We start from the raw sequence: 21,778 nt of genomic DNA on the forward strand, positions 1-21,778 counted from the left end.
TAACTTTTTGAAGTGCTTGTAGATTAAAAAAATTGCTACGTTACTATTGTTTATGTTATTGTATAATATTATTTTCTTTTATACATCATTAAATCTAAAAATCTCAGTGTTTCTCCCAGACCTATAATGAATAAAAATACATTAATAAGTCCATGGTTTCTCCTAATTGGTTTTTTTTTTTAAATTTGTATACAAAGATAATTATTTAAAAAAAATTCTATTTTTATTTTAAATAACTGTATTGTTTGCTTATTGTATCATAATAGACTTAAAAATATATTATTTTAAGGTAATATTTTCAAAAGAAGAAAATCTTTTCAATTTGAAGCAAGGTGACATTCAACCACAATTACTAATTCTCGATAGAAGGGAGGATCCAGTTACTCCACTATTGATGCCGGTAAATTTAATTAATTATAAATTAATAAACAATGTATTTTTCTGTTATTGCCACTCATACCACATCATTCTTATTATTATACATATTACAAATATTATTCTATTCTCTGTAGTACTGTTATAATCAATACAATTGTTACTAATATTGGACCACAGTTAAGTGTATGTTTTATAAGATATTTATACATGTTTGGTAGTCGAGATAACAGGAGTGTACAAAAAAACTAATAATAATTATTAAACTGTATGCCAACTGTTAAATAATCATGAAACTGTTGCCAGTGGTCTTACCAAGCTATGGTTCATGAGTTGCTTACTATAAATAATAATCAAGTGGATTTAAGTCATATTGAAGACATAAAACCAGATCTTCAAAAAGTATTATTGTGTGCTGAACAAGATGATTTATACAAACAAGTAAATGTTAACACTTTAATAAAGAATAATATACTTAAAATTGTTTTATTAATAAGCTTACAAATATTTTTAGAATATATATAAAAATTTTGGTGAGATTGGCGAGATAATGAAATCTTTAATTGATGATTTTAAGTCGAAAGCAAAAAATCACCAAAAACTTGATACCATATCAGATATGAAAGCTTTTGTTGAGAATTATCCGCAATTCAAAGTATTCAAAAATAATTAGTAGATTTAAAATAATATTATCTAAATTAGCTTTAAATTATAACACGTTTCTTCCAGAAAATGTCTGGTACAGTTGCTAAACATGTAATAATTATGGAACAATTATCGAATTATGTTATAAAAAAAAATCTCTTGGAAGTATCCGAATTGCAGCAACAAATTGCTTGTGATATTCAATCTTCTCAACATACTCTGGTTAGTGTTACTTCATGTTGTATTTTTAGTTTTACTTAATACGAATAAATAAACAAAGGTTATACAATTTATGAATATTTAAATAATGTATAAGAAGTACACTTATGCATGAACAATAACTAAACATGTGTTAGTGGGCCATGATTGGTCCATTAAATTAATCAATTTTTCAATTAACGCAGCATTACAATTATTATTATTTGAGTTAATGAGATACTTTAATATACTTTACAATCTACCTTATTAATGATTATATTAAATTTATTTTAAAATTTCCACTAAAATCATGTAACTTATCAATTTCATACCTAATATATTGTTTTAGTATAATTTATATATTTTTATTAACTCATCTAATCCGTTTACCAATAGTTTTGTCTGCATTATTATTATTATTTATCCAATCTAAATTCTAATTGTAGCTTTCTTAGTTCATTATTTATAGTTTATACAGGGTGATCCATTTAACGTAAGACACTTTACCGTCTAACCATTTACTTTTCGTGTAATAAGTGTCTTACGTTAAACGATCACTCTGTATATTCACAATTAATTAAACATAATTAATCAGTATCAAAGTAAACAGTAATTGTTTGTTATAGAAAATTAGAGAGCTTATTGAAAAAAATATACCAGACGAGGAGGCGAGTAAACTTGTTATGCTATACGCTTTAAAATCGTTCAGCAAGGATAGTAATAGGGAATTAACTAGTTTAATACAAATATTAAAATCAAAAAAAGTTGCCGAACATTGGATAGAGGTAATATTGGTAATATTTCAATTGATTTTTATTCATGAGTATTTTATTAATTTCAGCTTGTACATGATGTTATGAAATTCCAAAGTAAAATAATTTTAGATAATGAAAACACATTAAAAAATGCGAAACAAATAACAAAAAGATTCTATAAGGTAAAAATATTTCATTACTAGTTATTATTATTTATATTTATAAACAAACATACAGTTTAATTCTTATTTAAGAATAATCTATTTGAATTAGGTTTCTTAACTATTAAGAAATCAAAATAATATTTATTAATAGGGCTCGGATTAATATGCAAATATATATTTTCTCTGCGACATGGTAAACTAATTTCAGCTAGTGATAAATTTGTTTCACAAGATTTTTGATAAAACGAGCTATATTTGATTTTACATATTCTTACATATTTTGTCATAAATACATGCTTTTAAATGTTTCACAATTATTCAATTTTTTCTTACATATTTAGACAATTATACTGTTTTAATGTCTCTTCTTCAGAGTCCAGAATAATTGAAAGGTTCATAACTATATATTATATTGACGATCTATTGAATTCGAAAATTTAAAATTGCATGTTATTATTAATTGTAATCAAGATAATTAGATAACTATAGATAAATATACATTTTTTATCACATTTTGTTATATTATTAATTATTTTTTTGATGTTACATATTTTGAATTCTTTATCACATATTTATCTACATATTTTTATTGTATAAATACATACTTTGGTTATATAAATCCGATCCCTATTTATTAATAAATTTATTTGTATTATGAATGAGGAGGGAATCATATTTTTAATTGTATTTTAGGACTTGAAGGGTGTTGACAATATATTTACTCAACATGTTCCACTGGTGAAAGAATTAGTTGAAGATTTGATAAAATCAAGATTAAAAGAAGAACAATACCCATTCTTAAGTGATATAAATCAACCAACAAAAAAGTATGAGTATGATTTTAATTTTTTCATTAAAATTGATTTAACTATTTAGTAAAATTATTAATTAGATAGTTGTTGTAACAATTATCTTTTTAGACAATAAAATATTATTATTCAACAAAAAAATTATTTTGTTCAGTTATGTTATTGTAATATTTTTATTTGGTAGGGTGCAAGATATAATTGTTTTTGTAATTGGAGGTGTTACATATGAAGAATCAATGGCAATATACAATCTGAATTCAGCTAACCCACAGGTTAGGATTATATTGGGTGGTAGTACGGTACACAATTCCTCCAGTTTTTTAAATGAAGTAAAATTGGCTACATTTGGAGTAATAAAGAGTAGAGGTGGATCTCGAAAGTTATAAATTATTCTATGAATAACAAGACATACTATATATTTTTTTTTTTTGTTGATTGATACTTTTACTTATTTATTAATAAAATTACCTGATGTTTTTATGTTTTCTTCATATTTATTATTTATTATTATGTGCAATGTATTTTATGTTAACTTATTTTTTATATGATTATTATTTATTTATTACACAATCTTATTAGAACTTTTATAGTTGCTACTTGCTACTTGCTATATCCTATAAATTACTAATAAAATAATAATTTAAAACCAATTAGATTATTTTTAATTTTGTTCGTTATTAACAGCTCATAAACCAAACAATTTTTATATTCTCGATAAAAACAAATAACCTCCAAAAATTGTTTAGTAATTTTAGATTCTGAGCGGAGCGAGGAAGCTATTGTTTTTACAATGGTGTTTTTTTTTATTTTTATATCCTGTATACAAAATTTCTTCCAGAAGAAGTGCTTCGATTTCAACATAATATAGTACCTTATCTTTTAGCAAATTGGATCAAGATGGTACTTTAGAGAGGTCATTTTCTGATTTTCTCAATAGTTATTTAATGCCACGGGAAAAACCACCGAAAAATTACGAAAAAACACTAAAAATGGGATTTTAATTTCTAACGCTTTGTTTATCATCATAGAAACGATTAAAAAATTATAATATTAATTCAACTTACATGATAAAATAAATAATAACAATATAAAATATCCAGACTGACAAACCATCTCCGCTCAGAATCGTTTTTCTTATACAATGATATTTTATCATTGAATTCAAGTCTAATACAACCCATTATACAATGACCCACTTGTAACCTACTGCACAGCAGAGCGACATCCACTTACCTGCTTTTTATATTTTTTAGTTAATATTTTCATGTAAGATAAATGTTAGAAAGTGAGTTGTAAGAAAGGGTGACAGTTGTGGAGGTTAATCATTTCATAATTATTCTCATGGTTATTGCTTACAATTGTTTGTTAGCACTTGATGGTGGTTATCCAAAAACTGCTGTTCATAAGTAGGGTTCAGATTTAAAGGCAATATAATCAAAAAAAGCATTTAAAATGTCAAAAAAACATTTAATTTATATAAAAGAGAAATTACAAAAAAAAAAATTAACTAAAAAATAAAATATTTTGTATATTTAACTAGTTAGTATTAAAAAAAATCACTACCTAGTACTTAGATAAACTGTCTTCAGTAAAACGTTGACAGTTTGGGCTTAAAATATTTTTGTACATAAAAATTGATCTTTATACGTCTTCGGAAGTTATCGGGGCAGACTGACAAACAATTTTGAATCTAGTATCTACGTATTATGAACATATTTTAATCTATAGATAGATAGTATGGGTACTTTTATAAACATTAAGAAGAGGTTGCAACAAACGTATAACATAGCAAAAACTGTTTTGTGCGAGAAAGAACCAAGAACGCTACAGTCATAACTAAGAAATTAAATTTTCACCACATAAAAAATAGAACTTTTCCTGTGCAGTATCGTTTTTATTTTTTCGTTATCAGAACTTGAAAAAAAGTTATTTAAGTTTTAAATACACAAAAAATAATGGTTTTGAAACAATAAGACCTTTTTACATATAAGTGATATAAAAAAAAAAGTACGCTATTGCACAGCCAGTCTTTATAAAAGTTTTTATATGTGGTGAAAATTTTGTTTCTTAGTTATGACTGTAGCCTTCTGGATTTTTTCCTCGCGCCAAAACGGTTTTGCTATGCCGTACGTGTGACAGAGACAACATATGCGGGTGCAACGTTTTCTTAAATTAACCGACCTTACTAAATACTCGATAAATATAGCCGATAATAAAACCCATTAAAATTAATTAACAGACACCAATGCAGTCTTCAGCAAATCTTATCGATTTGTACTATTAATACATATGTTGTATATAAAACTATCAAATCAATTTATAATTAAATACAATAAAAGCATTATTAAGTGAAAAAGGCAAAAAGGCATTTATAAGTAAAAAAGTCAACAAAAAAATATGTACATTATCTTTTTAATATAAAAAAGCTTTTGTCTTCAAATTCAAACCCTATTTATAGGTTAAAACTATGGTTTCAATAATTCATTAATTTAAAACTGTAAGCTGTATTATTTTGTATTTGATTCATGTACAGGGTATTTCTTTCGCGCACATATTACATATTATATGATATAATAAAAAGATAGTGTCCCAATTGAAGTTTGTTGAAATAAGAGGATGTGATTCTCAAAAACAGAACATATATTATAGATCAAAGGTTCCCAATATGTGCGCAACAGTGTCTAAAAACTAAAAATTCCAGTTTTTCTGAAGATATGCAACATAATTACAAATAATGCTTTTATTATTTACCAGCGCATACATAAAAAATATCTTTAGATCTAAAAAAATAGTATTTAATAATTAATAACAATAAATTATTTATGTGCTTAAATTGAGGAGCATAAAATTAGTAGCTTGGCAACCCTATATTCTTATTTATGATATAATTTAATTGTTTTCTTTTTTAAGATACATATTTTGTTTTAATTATTCAGATGCATTTTTAATATCCATTTCAATATATCGTAAAATAGAATGTATGATGGTTATTGGGATGTTAGAATCGAATACATTTTATAACCACTAAAAATCGGCCAACTTGGCCACTGGGTAAGGTCAAAGAATTATAATAAAACATTTGTTAAGGCATCAATTTATGTAAATAAAATTATTTAAAGATTCATATCCAAATAATTCGAGTAATCTCAAATAAAATATAATTTGTATTCAGATTAAAAAAAAATAAATTATACATTTAAGTTAATTAACAAGTATATTAGTTTTATAATACAATTAAGAATGGCAAATTATGGTTAAAATTTTTATTTCTATAATTAATAATAATATATAATAATACAATACAATTCCAATTTATGGACTTCATGATTATTATTATAGTTAAAAAATATTTCTCACTAAATAAAAGTACAATTAAAATAAAACATATTACTAATATTACACAAGTATAAAAAGTTTTTAATGATTGAAAAACACCTAACATATTACAACTAATTACAACTATGAAAGTAGGAGTATGTCCTTGAACACTTAATACTTCTTTAACTTATTATAGCCAATTTCGTTGCCTGAAATAAAAGTAAAATACATTTTTTTTTAATTTATAATCATAAATTGAGAAATAAAATATATTTGAGTAAAATTAAGTACATGATTTGTAAAAGAAAACCAGAAGCCACATAAATTATGTTTTGGATGAAGTAATGATAAACATATAAACTATTTTTTCAACTAAATAAGAAAAACATGATAAAATATAATTTAAAAAACTATTTTTAATATTTAGAAATTATGTTTTCAATATTTTTAGTTTTTATATGGGTTTATGAGTGGCAAGGTTTAAAACATAATTTTATATGTATAACTGTATAAGTAATTAAACATCTAATATTGTTGTTATAATCTTATAAACGATACCACCACCAAAAAGAAAGCTTTAAAAAAAAAAAATCTTTTGAAATTGAATTTTAAGTTTTTAAACTGTTTTATACAATTGTTGTTTATTTATACACACACTCACAAAATATTATATAATATGTGCAATAAAACAAGAGGAGGTAACAATAATATCGCTGCTCCAGTGCAGATGTAAGCATCATGTAAAGTAGGTTAGTCAACTCTGTAAGCACGTAATGAAAAGTTAACAATTAATATTGTGAGTAAATATGATTTTAAACTCCTCCTATTTTATTAAGACAATGCTTTTGAGATGTATGTAAAAGATAAGTAGAGTAGAGTATCAAATCAATGAGTATTACAACAATTCATTGTACTAAGATCGATGGTCGACATCATAAAATCAAGAAAATAATAATGAGGCACTGATTAATAATTAGCCTCAGCTTTGTCCCAGTATAGCATAAAATGAGACAAATAGCAGTGACCATTTTTCCATGAGCCTGTACAGCTGCTAGTTCTTGGAGTGATCATAATGAGAAAAACCAAAAAAAGGAAGTGGAAGAGGACCAAGCAAAAACTTCACCTCACCAAGCTGCCAAGGACCTAGGCATAAAATATGTAGACATTAAAAGACAGAAATAAATGAGGAAGAGTAGAAGAATAGCAAAACATACCAATTCTACTATGTTTGGAAACTATGTTAGAGATTAGTGATTACAACTTATCTTTTAATTCAACCTTAATGAGTGTTTTAGTCTTAGCATATATATGGGCCTCGATTTAGGATACACATATTTAAATTGTTAAATGAAAATAACATGCATTATTACAGAGATAATAGACTATGTAAAATAATTAATACCAAATACCAGAATCATTTATTTAGCCTAGTGTGCCTGGGCTACGCCTGCAATTTTTTAAAGGCACCGGTCAACCAAGTTTTAAGTCAGAAGAATTAAAACTTTGATTTAAAAAAAAAAATGACTTTATGTTGACAACTTTATAATAACTATTTACTTACAAAGATAGGTTCGACAAAATTAGGTAGTATCTTTATTTTGTTGATAACATGTATTCTCAAATTGATTTCCTGACTTTGGAGAAACCTACTATAAAGACTTAAGACAGACACGACGGTACGGTACGCAGCTATTAATCAATATTAGGGTTATATTATTTTTGATTTGTAGCTAGGTGGTGTAATCCAGGGTTATTGTAGATGAATAATATTTCTGAAGTTAAATTACTGCAATAACTGTAGATTATTAATTGTAAATATATAATTCAGATTTCTTTTTAAATTATATTAATATTTCATTGGGGAGGTTGGAGGGCTTTAAAAAATACAGCCTTGGGTGTATAGGGCTTTTTTTGGTTCATTAATAAGATAGCATCAGTTATTACCTAGGCTGCCGCTGCAGATGAAGTCAAGTCACACCTATGTATGATATAATTTATGTTTGGTGGACCTAATTATATTATTATCTATATTCGTATATTGGTTTATTACGATTATTCAGTTTTTAAGTGAGTTATGAACATTTTTAATTTACACTATATTTAGTATTTACCATGAAATTTCATAATAAACTAAACGTGATCTGCAGATTGTAAATTTGATAAGTAACGCACTTGTAAGACAGAGACAACACATGCAGGTGTGATATCCTCTTAAGATAATATAATGCAATACTAACTTGCGGTAGTCACAATAACGGAATTGAGCAACAAAAATCATATATAGCTGAGATAATCATAAAACTAACAAAGGATGGTAGGATAATGCAGATTTGATAACTTTAACATTATAAATTATAATATTATGCGAAATATTTTTAATTGGTATATCTCCTCTAGGTCTTAGATACATATTTATATTTATCTAATCATAATAGAATAGAGAAATGTACAACTGTTTATATAAATCAATAACTAATAATTGTCAAATAGTAAATTAAAATCTAATTGTTACATGTTATCAAATATGAGCCTCGGTAACAATTTTGTGTATTGTTTTTAATTAAATGTATTTAATCTTAGGCCAAGCCATATAACAACATATGGGCATTTATATATTATTAGCTAACTACTGTGAACAACATTAAATTCAATGAAGTCAAATATTTTAATGCAAAGGCTCAATCAAAATATATATAGCTAAAATAAAGTAAATCAGAATAATAGTGTTAACACTATAATTTAATTAGGTACCTCATAGTCAATGTGGGTTTTTGGTTTTTAACATTAATTGTCTTACACGTGTCTTGTGAAGTTATCCTTGTGTTTACTGTAAAATCAAAAAATATACATTACAGTTGTTTATTGTGATCAAGAATAAGTGTATTTTACTATTGTATGAACGTTTATTTGAGAACTGCGAGGACGCCAGATCAGAATTAATATTTTTAAGTTTTGTAAATACAATACAGTCGACAGATTAACTTGTTTAATTATTCTGTGTCACAACTAAATAATTTTTTTATGAATGTTCCTGATACAAACCAGTCTTAGACAATATTTTGTTAAAAATTGACATTTGACACTAAATATTGCATATGTAAATAAAACATATTATTTTATACATTATATTTTATAAAAGGTATATTATATTTTAATTTTTCAACTATCTTTAAGTAAGCGCAATTATTACATGAAAATTGTATACAACTTGACTTGTTAAATTTTATGAATAACAAATTAATAATTAACATTTAAAACCATAACATTCCAATTAACCAACATCCTTTTATATTTTTTATATATTTCATCATCAATACAACTTACCAGATTTAGCGGTTAAAATATTATTAGTATTATTTCGTGCTTTAGTAACAGCTTTGGCAAGAATTGGATCAGCCAGTGTCCTAGTTGCAGCCATAATAAGTGGCATGTTTTCTTGGTTAACTTTCCTATTACTAAGTCCAGTTTTGTGATTATTGAGTACCAGCCTTTTTCTTTGTATGGTAGGCTTGGTAATTGATTTAGTTAGACACCGTGTATCAATTGGTGGTTTACTTCGATGAGGTGTGGTCGTAGTAGCCAGACGTTTAACAGATGCTAAATCTAAATTCTGTTTCAATACAAAAGTATTATTTAAACTTTCTGCTTGAGCTGAAATTACTACAGTTTCATCAGCATTTGAATCAGGCGATGTGTCCATTTTATTAATTTCAGGCTGTAGTGTGATTTGTTCAAACTTGTCTTCAACAATTTGCAAAGGACTCTTAAAAATATTAAAATTAATTTATAAAAGATTTGATTCTATAAATACTTTACTAACTTACCATGCACTCCTCTAATTTAATAGGTCTTGAACATTCAGGTTTTGTACAGGTTCTCAAATTTTTAATGCTAAGTTCATTTAAATTAAAATACTCATCCCTCTTAATTTTACATTGGTTTCCTGGTGAAAAATCCCAGCTAACTGCTTTTAAACCACCCAAAAATGATTTTGTTATATTCTAGAACAACCAAAATTAGAAAATAAATTGTAATTTAATTTTAAAATAGTTTTTTTTTATTATAATAAATAAATAGTTTCTAAGTTAAATCATTACGATTACTTACATTATGGTTTTTTTTCATATCTTCTGTATTTTTATTATGTGCTTCTAATAATGTATAATATTGATTAGATTGTTCCGCAAGCTTAGTTATTAGTTCATGACTTATATTGAGGTTACTGTCCAATATCATACCAATTTCATTTCTATGCTCGAGAAGAGTAGCTTGCTCTTCTACGATGACCTAAAAATTTGTTTGAATAATGTAATTTGTTTTAAACAGAAACGTATAAATACAATACCTCAGCATTAAAACGAACAATATCAACATCTAAAAATTGTTTGACATTATTTTCTTCAAGTTTTTTTATAAATAAGTTTAATTCATTGTTAGATGCAATTGCTTCATCCCACAGTATATTTAATTGAGCATTTAAACTAGCCATGCGCCCTTTAAATTGTTGAATAGCCAGGTTGATTCGATTCAATTCACTAGTCTACAAAAAATTAAATAATACTCTTTGATCAATTAGAAATAAAATAAATAATAATTATTACAAACCATTTCATCTATATTTGGAACATTAAACGAAGAGAATCGTTCAATTAAATTTTTCTTTAAAAATATTCTCAATTCAGTCTTTTTTTGTGTTGACTCTAAACGAAGAATTTCATTATGTTTTTTTATTTTGCCAGTGAATAAAGATTCCAAAGTTGATTTAAGATCGTCTAAATTATCTGGCGGTATTGGAGCCTTAGACTTTAATACTTCTTCATATTTTTTTTTCAAATGCTGATTTTCATCTTCTAAGCCAGATATTAATTTAGTGTAATGTGATGGGGGATGATTGATTGACATTACATTTTCTTTTAACTTAAATAATAAAATGTTTATTAAAACATATTGAATTGTTAAAATACTACAAAAATAATACTCACATTAGATTTGATTTTCATAGCTCGAGAAGCATACTTTAAAGTATTGTGGGTATCTTCATATGACGACAAAGCCGGTGACACACATGATATCATTAATGTCTTACAGTTCCCACCAAGAGAATCTTTTAACAATCTAGTTAGTTTTGAGTCTCTGTAAGGTATGTGTCTCAAACCATCTGACAAATTGTTGATACAATTTCCTATCATAAATAATTAAAAATAATTGAAATTATACATTTACCTTATAGCTTTAATTTATAACAATGAATGTGATACCTAATATATACAAAAAAAGTATCCTACACTACATAAACATAATCCAATCTATACACAATTATATGATACATTTAAATAATTACTTTTTTATATATTAAACCAGTGATTCCAAACTTATTGTTCTGGCGTACTAGTACTACAAATTTACTCAATTTTGGGTGCACGACCACCATTAATAATAAAACTTAAATCAAATAGATATTCCATAATATACCTAGTATTATTAATAATAATTGTTATTATTTAATCTTAATAGGTATACTGTAATACTGAATAATGGATACCTAATCCTGTTAAATATAAAGATTATTTTTAATATAAAATATTTAGATGCAAGTACTTCGGAATAAAAAAATATACAAAAAATCGATTTAATATGATTATAACATTTTCCACTATCATAATAAAATAATACGATAGTTAATAAAAATATAATTACATCCATTTAAAATCTATGTCCTAAAATACTTATTAATCTTCATATTATTATTATACATAAGGGTATCAAATAAACTATAACAAGAATTTTTAATCAATTTTCAGCTTTTTTTTTTTTTTTTTATTATTTTTTTTTTATTTACAATCTGTTACATAAAATTGAACAATAAGTAAAATAAATAAGTGAATAGGAAGTGGCTTGAAGAAAGGACAGATTTAAGAAGCCTTCCAGTGAAGACACTTAGTAATCAATTTTCAGCTAAAATTATTTTCATACATTCTTTCTTTTTTTATTTATAATATAATGAAGTTATCCTTAGGTTTCTTTATTAGTTTACGAATATCAAGACTCAAAGCACCACTTGGTTTAGGAAACACTGTATTAAACTACACATTTAATAGTTTAAGTTCTTATGGCAGGTTGCACGAAAAATGTATTAATTTAACAGTTCAATAAAATTTAATGAACAAATCATTGGTCACTAAATCATGTTTAATGGGCATAACCTTACAACTGATTATTTAAATGTTTAGTGATTGTTCATGCAACTTAGCATTAAAAATATAATATTTAATAAAACATACAACATACCAAGAGCAAGTAGTGACTTATTAATGTTAGATCCTTCTTTAAACCTCATCCCCTTATTAGAAGATGCTCTTTCTGAACCAGCAAGATCAACCATGGACAGCTTGGCCATTTTCACCTGGTCTGTATGTTTAAATGTCATCTGTATGTATACTTGAAACAATGCATGAGATCTAGATGACTCAGCATTGGCATCAGTAGGATGCTGAGTACGATTGTCATTGCCTTTACGTAGCATTTCAATAAGTTCATCAACATTGTTTACCATTTTTATTGTAATACCAGCAACTGATGTTGTATTTCCACATTCACGTAAAAATAAAGGTTTTTTATCACTTACTAACAAGTCGTATACCATTTCATTATATACCTATAATTAAAATAATTAAAATATTATTTAAATTCCAAACTTTTTTTAATAAAATATTTTAATACATTACTTCAAGATAGGAAACATAAATTTCAAATTTTTTAGAATTCTGTTGTTCATTTACTTTTTCATACAAGTCTTTCATAGTTAAATATGTAATACCATAGTTGATTTCATTACCCAGCATGGTAAATGTTTTTCCAGCCCCCGTTGCTCCATAAACGAATACTACAATACAAGAATATAATTGTCAATTAAAAATAAAATATATAATAATTCATATGGTTAACAATTCAACATAAAATAATAACAAACCAATATATAAAAAAAAATGGGCAAGTGAGTGTTACTCTGCTGTACAGTAGGTTACAAGTGGGTCACTGTAATGGAGTTTTAATTAAATGATATAGTATTATTGTATATGAAAAACGATTCTGAACGAAAACGGTCAGTCCAGCCTATGATAAATTTCTAAGTATATTTGATAATTTTATTGACATTTATAAAAAAAAAATATACGAAACTGAAAATGTGAGAAACAGCACAAGCATTATATATTTTGAAAATATTATGGTGTATAGAAAATACTAATATAAACATTGACCCGTTTTTCCTGGCGCTTTTGAAAACTATTAGGAATTTTTTACTTTTGACCCCCCAGAGTACTAACTAGATTCATTTTCCTATCAGGAAAGATAATCTTAAAGAAAATGTAAGCATTTTTACTGTCTTAAAAGTTGATGATAGACACAAAAAAAAAATTAAAAAAAAAAATACATCAGTTTTTTTTTGGGTTCATGTGTTTTTTATTCAATCTGTTACAAAAAAAAAAGAATAATAAGAACAATTGATGGTTTATAGCAGGGGTGGCCAGCGAGAAGAGACTCGCGAGCAACCAAATATATTAATAAAAATTGAAGAGCCAAGATGTAAAAAAAAGGTCATATTATTGTATATTATGTGACCTTTTTTTTTTTTTTTGGCTCTTACGTTAATTTTTGTCTAATGTTACATTAAGATGCGAGCCGCAAAAGTCTATGACGCGAGCCGCATGCGGTTACAGTTAGGCTAGCAGATCACGACACCATTGTATTTTAAGTCCTTTAATTGGGTTACCTGGGATAGAAGCAGATCGGAGATTAAGGGATTCTTATGGTGGGCTAGGCGGCTATTGAAATGTTTATACTGAGTTTTGGCTAGTTCAGAGGAACATTATTGTAAAATAAATACATTCATCGCTCAGAACCTAAAATAATGATATTTACTTTGAAATAAATAATTAGGTTAGTTTGAGAAATTGTTATTAAGGCAGGAGCCATGGTGTTTCTTAGCTTGATCTAGAACAAAATGACAAATCTGTGACACGCGAAAAATTAAATACTTATTATATTATATTTTATTTTTAATAATAAATAACGAAACCACAATTTGTTTTCTTATATTTTATACAATATACATCACACAGAGTGTAACAGAAATATCAGACAAATGAAAAATGATAAATGTATTTAAGTAATTATGAAAATTATATGGATAACAAATGATTTAAGATTTACTTAAAAGTAATTAAGACTTTAATTAATTTACTCAAAAAAAAATATTAATATTTTAAAAAACTGTAAATAATAATTTACTTGACTTAAAAAAGTTTCATTTTAATTAGATTTACAAGTTGGCTATTTTGAATTATTTTAATAAAAATGTAATTTAATTTATACATTTTTATTTTAAATATTAAAAAATAAACATAAAAATGTTATACCATAGGTATGAGTATCACAAAAAAACCATATCACGATACTCATTATTTCTTCTCTGCAAGGAAAAATAGCATGCTACTCGCAAAATCTATGAATCATAAATATATTTTTGTTACTAAGTAATTTTAACAACGAAAACATTACAAAAAATATATCAGAACAAAAAAAGTGTATCCAGCCCAAAAACATATTTATGTTAAACATCTTTTAAATACTGATTAGAACAAAACTTATTTAATTTGTTAGGTTTTTCTGTTGCATATTGTATATCTAATATTTTTCATAATTTAATAGAAAGTAGGAAAAAAAAATTATTTAATTTTTGGCATGTTACATTTGAAATGTATGGATTTATATAAATGTTTAGAACAAGTTTTCCATTTTCTTGAATATAACATTATATAGACATTTACTACCAGATAATTTGTAACCATTTTTATAACAGTATCAATACTATAGAATTTAAATTAAATATAATATAGCACAGTGGTTTTAAACCTGTGCATCATGGCTCCCAGGGACGTTGTCGGTTATTATCAAGTGTAAGTCCACGCGACCTATACATGCTATGTGTGTGTGTGTGTGAGACAGATCAGCAGATCAACAGATTTCGTCATTAAATAATGTAAATATGTGTATTTTAAATTTGCGTATGGGCGTTGTATATTTGATTTCAAATTCAAAAGAAGCCGTAGACCCAAAAAGGTTGAAAACCACTGGTATAGCATATTAAATTGATACATACCAGAACAATGATATCCACACAGAAGTTTGTCAAGTAAATCTTTAGTGCTTTCATTATAAATATCTTCATTAGAACTTTGAGGTCCAAAAACACGATGAAAATCGTATTTTATCGATTTATGTTGTCGTTTTGAAATATCTCGAGGATTTTGCTTAACACCATGGAAAAAAAATGGTGTCTCATCTTGTTTTGGATCAAATATCAAAGCATTTTCATTTCTAATTCTGATTGTTTTACTGTAAATCATGAAACAAGGTTATTTAAATACAATAAATAATAAGTCCTTAATTTAATTATAGCGTCATATTTATTCATTAATATTAAGTTTAGTATTAATCCTATTAATTAGTAAACATTTTAATTATTATAGAAAACAGATAGGTACCTAAGGGAAAATAATATACCTCCTAGATTAATTTTTGTTCTTTTAAACGTATTTTATACTTAATTAATTTTGAGGAGCCAAACTTTTTTTGATAGAGATTTATTTAGAATACATTTTTCCTAAAAACTATTGTCTATTGTCAACAGGGGTCACTAGGATTTATTAGAGAGGATACTACAATGTATAATATTAAATTCTAATAATAAGAAATCGACATTAAAGTTGTCTGCAATCGTACTATTTGGCAACCCCTTCTATATAAATAGATAACTAAAATATTTATTTATAATTTTTATCTTAATATAATATACTTATTCAAAGTTAATACTGAATTAAGCAATTAAATATTCAATACAGCTAAATAGTTTTAAAATTATGATTTATAGCTCTTATTAAATTTAATTACCAAGACCATAGGTGTTATCTCGGAGGTGCAATAGACCATGGACTTGTTCAGTCTGAAATTGTTTACACTATGCAATAATATAATTTTTCAGCACTATTACTCTCAAAGCATTTGTCAATAGGCGTGAGTAGCTTGAAACATTTAACCAATATAATAGGAACAATGCACAATTACTGCAATTACTGTTTATCAGTCAAATGGTTAATCAATAATAAAGATTTATATTTATAGGCATTTCAATATATTTGAAGTACCTACATAATATAATATATATTCATATATTCAAATATTGAAGTAGCGGTCACACCATATTATATCATACTAAGACACTAAGGGCCGTTCTTACAATGTCCGGCTAAAGTTAATCGGCACTTAACCGGCCGAATTCTGCCGTAATAAAATCTGTCATCAGTCAGTTAGCGTTAACCGACACTTTAGTGTATATAAAAACTGAGTTTCGAAAGAAATGTAATATTAGTATGAAAATATTTAATACAAATTAGGAACCAAATATAAAAAAACACCAAAACAAGAATAATAAAATAAAAATAAAAAATTGGTTTTTTTTTATTTTGTCATAAGTCATAACGGTCATGATCATACTATAAATTTACAATGTTTAAACAAAGATTGTTGAAAGGGTATGAAATAATGTAAATATCAGTGGTTGTATACAGAATGTTTCTGAAATGGATGAGGAAACTAGTATAGGCGTACTCAGTGTGATGGCCCAATGAAGGCCATTTTTTTTCTACCTTCAAAATCTGTGTTTATACAATTTATTATTAGAGCATTATCTTGGATGTAAAAATAAATGGTTTAGTTGTATTTTTGCAAAATTCTCATACGAATCGAGATGTCACATCATTTTTGCACTTGTCGCGCGTTTTTCACGCTCGAATCGCCAACTAAAAAAAAAATGGTGTGGCACATCGATTTGTATGAGAAAACTACTAGATAAACAGTGGTGGTATTTTGTTTATTTTGTTGTTATTTAAAATACATGATTAATTAACGCATTATTTTACATTGTCAACTAATAAAAATGATAAAATAATAACAAAATTAGGGTTAACAAAGTTTTAAATACATAATGTAGCTGATATTATACTCCAAACACCAAATTTAATAGAAAAAACTTGGAGTTCATTACATCGTCGTATGGAAAAGTGTATTGAAGTTAACGGGGGTCACATTGAACAACGTTTTGCGTTGTGGAATTTTGGTAATTCTACTTTAAATACCGAGGGAGTAGTTCTATCCCGCGCAAAACAGTTTTTTGCTATGTTGTACATTGTGTAAGACGGAGGGCAACGCATGCGGGTATAGCGTCCTCTTAAAGCAGTTAAAGATATACGAGTTGCACATCGCACTATAAACAGCTTTCAAATTGATTTACAAAATGTAGTGACTATAATTACTATATAAAACGGCTGTAAAAATTAACCACTTGCGCTTGATGTTAGGTTTACTAATTTAACAAGGTATCTACTATTATAACTTATAAATCAGCAGTTTCCAATTCATACTATCTTAATTTGTGATTTGTGATTTGTAATTTGTAATTATTATAAATTTTACTCGTGGACCATATACAATTACAACGAGGGCCACGGGTTTGTATGACTGTATTATATTATCTTAGACTATCATCAAAGGACGCCACACACATTGCGGTAAAATTGTGTCCGGACTCATTTTGCCGCATGACAAAATAAAATTAAAATAAATAAATGATTTTGTCATGTTTTGCCATAACCGCTAACGCCGCCGATGCAGTGTGTGGGAACCGCGTTTCGAACGCCGTGTATAGCCCCAGCCTAATAATCCAGATGAGAAATCAGAAACATGCGACGAATGACTTTGCGCATGCGCAGATCAAGCACCTAATCAAGGCTCGTCCAAAGAATAGATGAAATTTCATCTATTCTGTGGCTCGCCGCTGATATTGACAACAACTTTTAACTTTTTCACAGTGTATGGAATATGGACATAATACTCCGTAGCGCTCGCTCCAACCATAGTATAATATGATCTAAGACTACGATTAAAAATCTTGAAGCCGATTAGGTCGGCCCGTTCCAAGATTAATAGATAATAATAATAATATTATTATCAATAAACCTTGTGCCCGTTCGGCCCCAATGTCACCACTAAGCATGCGCAAAACATCGCAATTATTATGTTACCCGGTCACTCTCAAATTTTTTTAGTCCAGACCATAGAAAAGAGATTTGTCCAGACTCCTGACGTATGTGCAAGCGAACGGCCCGATCAAATCGGCTTCAAGCGCAGTCGCCCAGACTACACGTGATATTATATGCATAGCTCTATTCAGTAATCAGTTTGTGTTATCTAAGGTAACTAACAAACACCAATGACATATTGGCTATCCTTTTAATAACTAGGTAGTTAGTAAAAGTAAATCTTAGTTAATAACTATAAGTTAATAGTTATTGTAGAGCAAATTTACCAAGTGTTCTAAGTGTTAAATGACATAAATATTTGTTCTTATTTTACTTATCTGTTAATATCTTATGGTTATTCAATAGTAGTGTTTCAAAATAAAACTTTTCTAACAAAAATCTGTACTGTTTGATTTAACAAATGTCGTGTCAAATGAACATCTTAAGAAAATTAGTTACGAATGCAAAACCAAAACTATTTATAAGAAAATTAGCAACATTGAAAACTGCAAATGAACCCACACCAATGACTGTATTTGACAGAAAAGCTAAAGTTATTCAAAAACAACGAGCAGCAATAGCAGAAGATAGTTCTGTTTATGAATACATTAAAGAAGAAGTTGGATATCGTTTATCAGATCGCCTCTTTGATATAAAACGACAATTTAATTTAGTAGTTGATCTAGGTTGTGGATATGGACATGTATCAAAACACATTTCCATAGACAATGTAAAAGAGTTGATTATGTGTGATATATGCCAAGAAATTTTGAATAAAGCCAAAAATCCTGAGCCTGAAGTAAAGGTTAGTAAAATAGTAGTAGATGAAGAGAAATTACCTTTTGAAAATGATAGTATTGATTTAATAATTAGTTGTTTAAATCTCCACTGGGTAAATAATTTACCTTCAACTTTCCTACAAATTAAAAATTCTTTGAAAAATGATGGAGTCTTTTTAGGAGCAATGTTAGCAGGTGACACTTTATTTGAATTACGATCGTCATTACAATTGGCAGGCATTGAACGTGATGGAGGTATAGCCCCTAGAATATCACCTTTTGTTCGTCTTAGGGATGTGGGAGCACTAATGCAAAGTGCTGGATTTTCAATGCTAACATTGGACACCGATGAACTAATTATTCGTTACCCATCAATGTTTGAACTAATGTGGGACTTAAAAGGCATGGGAGAAAATAATGCTGTTCTACAGCGGCCATTGCGACTGAACAAGAATACTATGTTTTCGGCAGCTGCTATATATGAAAAACTTTATGGTAATAAAGATGAAGACAGTGATACTAAAGGTATCCCAGCTACTTTTCAAGTTTTGTACATGATAGGATGGAAACCAGATCCATCACAACCAAAACCATTATCCCGAGGTTCAGGACAAATATCAATTAAAGATATAGGAGAGCTTGATAAGATTGTCAAAAACTTAGGAAAGATTGAAACATAATTTTCTTAGTAATCAAAAAGTTATAATGTTCATAATTTGTACCCGATTATAATTAAATGTATTAAATATAAGAACAATTAATTGAATACCTAATTATATAAGTTAAGTTAAATTGTTGAACATAATCAATCATTAAGTTAGGTACCTACATATTTTGTACAGTATTAATGTGTGAATATTTCAAGTAAAAATGTTAAAATATAAATATATCAAGCTGTACCCATGAATAAATATATTATAATTGATTATAAATAGGTAATAATAATTATTTAAGTAATTAACTTAGTAAAGGAATGATATTTATATTTTTCACTACTTATAGTTATAGGTATTATACCTAGACACCTTGTAGGTATAAATGATTAAATGCATAAGACATTTTACATTTTGTTAAAAATAATTTAGGTACCTAATATTTTTCCTTTGTTGTACATCCTTTTTTGTCATAAATTGTTTTTATACTTATATTCAATTTTTAAAAAACTGATAAGAGTATTAAAATTACTAACAATAAGATAAATAGTTTAAGGTTATAAATAGTTAAATAGTAGTCTTACGGCTTAAGTGAATCCTCTTCTTCTGGTAAAGGTTTGATACGAACAAATACTCGCATCTGTTCTTCCTTGGTAACATTTCGTCCCCGACCAGGTACAAGTTTTTTCAAATTTTCTAAGCTTCTACGATTAAGAACCATGTTAAGATTTGTGCTAAAAAACCGCAAATACAAATTGATAATTGTATTAATGATTAAGAATTTAGTTTTGAAATAAATAAATTTCTAAATTCCTCGGCTTTTAGTAAATACTCTCTACTTATGTCAAAAAAATATAATTAAAATAATTCCATATGAACAATTGCATTTCATTATTTTTAAATTAATTTTCTTATCAAAATTTAGCAGTAAGTACCTATGTTATTCTAAAAAATATTAATTAATAAAAACTGGAATTACCAACAATAACGCTCAAAAATAGGAAACAAATCTTTGAGTAACTCACCCTTACTCTTGTACCAGTTGTAGAGGAACCATGCTGATATTATAATAATTGTGTGCAAATCCTTACCTATCGAAAATTCCACGATTATGTTAATGACGTTTTGTTTATTTTCATACTCATTCGGAGTCACTACGAAATTAATTAAAACCGGACCCGAGTTTAAAAGATCAACAATGACATCAATAACTGCATTTCGAACGATTTATCACTAGCAAACTTAACATAAAAATGTATCTTGAAACATATAATAGCGTAATGAATACTTTAAAGGTGCACCACACTACTTTAACTAAATAATATTACCATTTGGGCATTTGGCGTTTAGTATTGACTTCAGAAAATACGTTATGTTTGTGAATTAGTGATTTAAAAAAAAAATAATAAGCTGTATGATAACTACAGCGGCCCAATCACAGTCCAGCTTACCCTTTAACAGTGCAACCAACGGTAACTATACAATATTTTAATTTAAAAAAGAAAATAATGCAATCTGGTGGAGACAATTTGTACTTTCCGATTCGTGATATTCATTGTGACAAATTATAATAATTAATATTATGTCATGATATTCATAGATAATAGAAGATCCTTCCGTAGTTTTATTAAATTAATAAATTAATTTATTAATTAATTTAAATGGATGACAGTATGCCGGACTAGATAGATCCTAGTCCGTGACACGATGTCTAGTCTAATATAATATCTATGAGTATACTATTATTTTATAGTATAGTATCATTGAATATAGATATAGTATAGTATCTATACTCAATGATAGTATCTAAATCTATAGCCGTGGTCCGTGGGTTGTTGAAATCTATTTATTACACATTAATAGCAAGGTTTAAGTATATCTTAAACCGTGATTAATAGTTATTCACAATTCACATCCATAATAAATTATTATATAATATATTATC

At 26.9% G+C, this 21,778-nt stretch overlaps 3 protein-coding genes across 6 annotated transcripts in view; 2 read left to right on the forward strand and 1 right to left on the reverse strand.

The window, feature by feature from the left end:
• The window catches only part of LOC100161362 (vacuolar protein sorting-associated protein 45), a 6,890-nt gene extending 3,294 nt beyond the window's left edge, over positions 1–3,596 (forward strand). The window contains exons 5-12 of one of the 2 annotated variants that reach the window (XM_016808092.2): positions 290–400; positions 682–816; positions 890–1,030; positions 1,105–1,242; positions 1,845–2,003; positions 2,060–2,155; positions 2,831–2,970; positions 3,131–3,419. In XM_016808092.2, coding sequence (XP_016663581.1) covers positions 290–400; positions 682–816; positions 890–1,030; positions 1,105–1,242; positions 1,845–2,003; positions 2,060–2,155; positions 2,831–2,970; positions 3,131–3,332 — 1,122 coding nt within the window. In that variant the 3' untranslated portion in view covers positions 3,333–3,419. Of the gene's footprint in view, positions 1–289; positions 401–681; positions 817–889; positions 1,031–1,104; positions 1,243–1,844; positions 2,004–2,059; positions 2,156–2,830; positions 2,971–3,130 lie in introns of both variants that reach the window. The other variant, XM_001950608.5, reaches the window with a different exon arrangement.
• A 1,499-nt stretch (positions 3,597–5,095) lies between these two features.
• LOC100160022 (kinesin-like protein KIF18A) lies at positions 5,096–21,283 on the reverse strand. Of its 3 annotated transcripts, none has more exons than XM_003247562.4 (13): positions 20,859–21,283; positions 20,418–20,567; positions 15,425–15,660; positions 12,990–13,147; positions 12,553–12,919; positions 11,247–11,446; positions 10,870–11,181; positions 10,610–10,804; positions 10,372–10,551; positions 10,089–10,265; positions 9,589–10,027; positions 9,016–9,091; positions 5,096–6,473 (listed from the first exon to the last, which is right to left on the reverse strand). In XM_003247562.4, exons 2-13 carry the CDS (start codon positions 20,552–20,554, stop codon positions 6,455–6,457), a joined length of 2,496 nt encoding a protein of 831 aa, XP_003247610.1. In that variant the 5' UTR covers positions 20,555–20,567; positions 20,859–21,283; the 3' UTR covers positions 5,096–6,454. The 3 variants fall into 3 exon arrangements, with proteins under 3 accessions (XP_003247610.1, XP_001946907.2, XP_016663578.1); XM_001946872.5 differs by having other exon boundaries at positions 20,925–21,282; XM_016808089.2 differs by lacking the exon at positions 9,016–9,091 and having other exon boundaries at positions 6,270–6,473; positions 20,925–21,283.
• LOC100159314 (arginine-hydroxylase NDUFAF5, mitochondrial) lies at positions 18,337–20,087 on the forward strand. The gene has a single exon (XM_001950633.5). It carries the CDS (start codon positions 18,823–18,825, stop codon positions 19,858–19,860), a length of 1,038 nt encoding a protein of 345 aa, XP_001950668.1. The 5' UTR covers positions 18,337–18,822; the 3' UTR covers positions 19,861–20,087.
• Positions 21,284–21,778: the final 495 nt, after the last annotated feature.

This window comes from Acyrthosiphon pisum, chromosome A1 (genome assembly GCF_005508785.2).
Source record: "Acyrthosiphon pisum isolate AL4f chromosome A1, pea_aphid_22Mar2018_4r6ur, whole genome shotgun sequence".
Lineage (NCBI taxonomy): Eukaryota > Metazoa > Arthropoda > Insecta > Hemiptera > Aphididae > Acyrthosiphon > Acyrthosiphon pisum.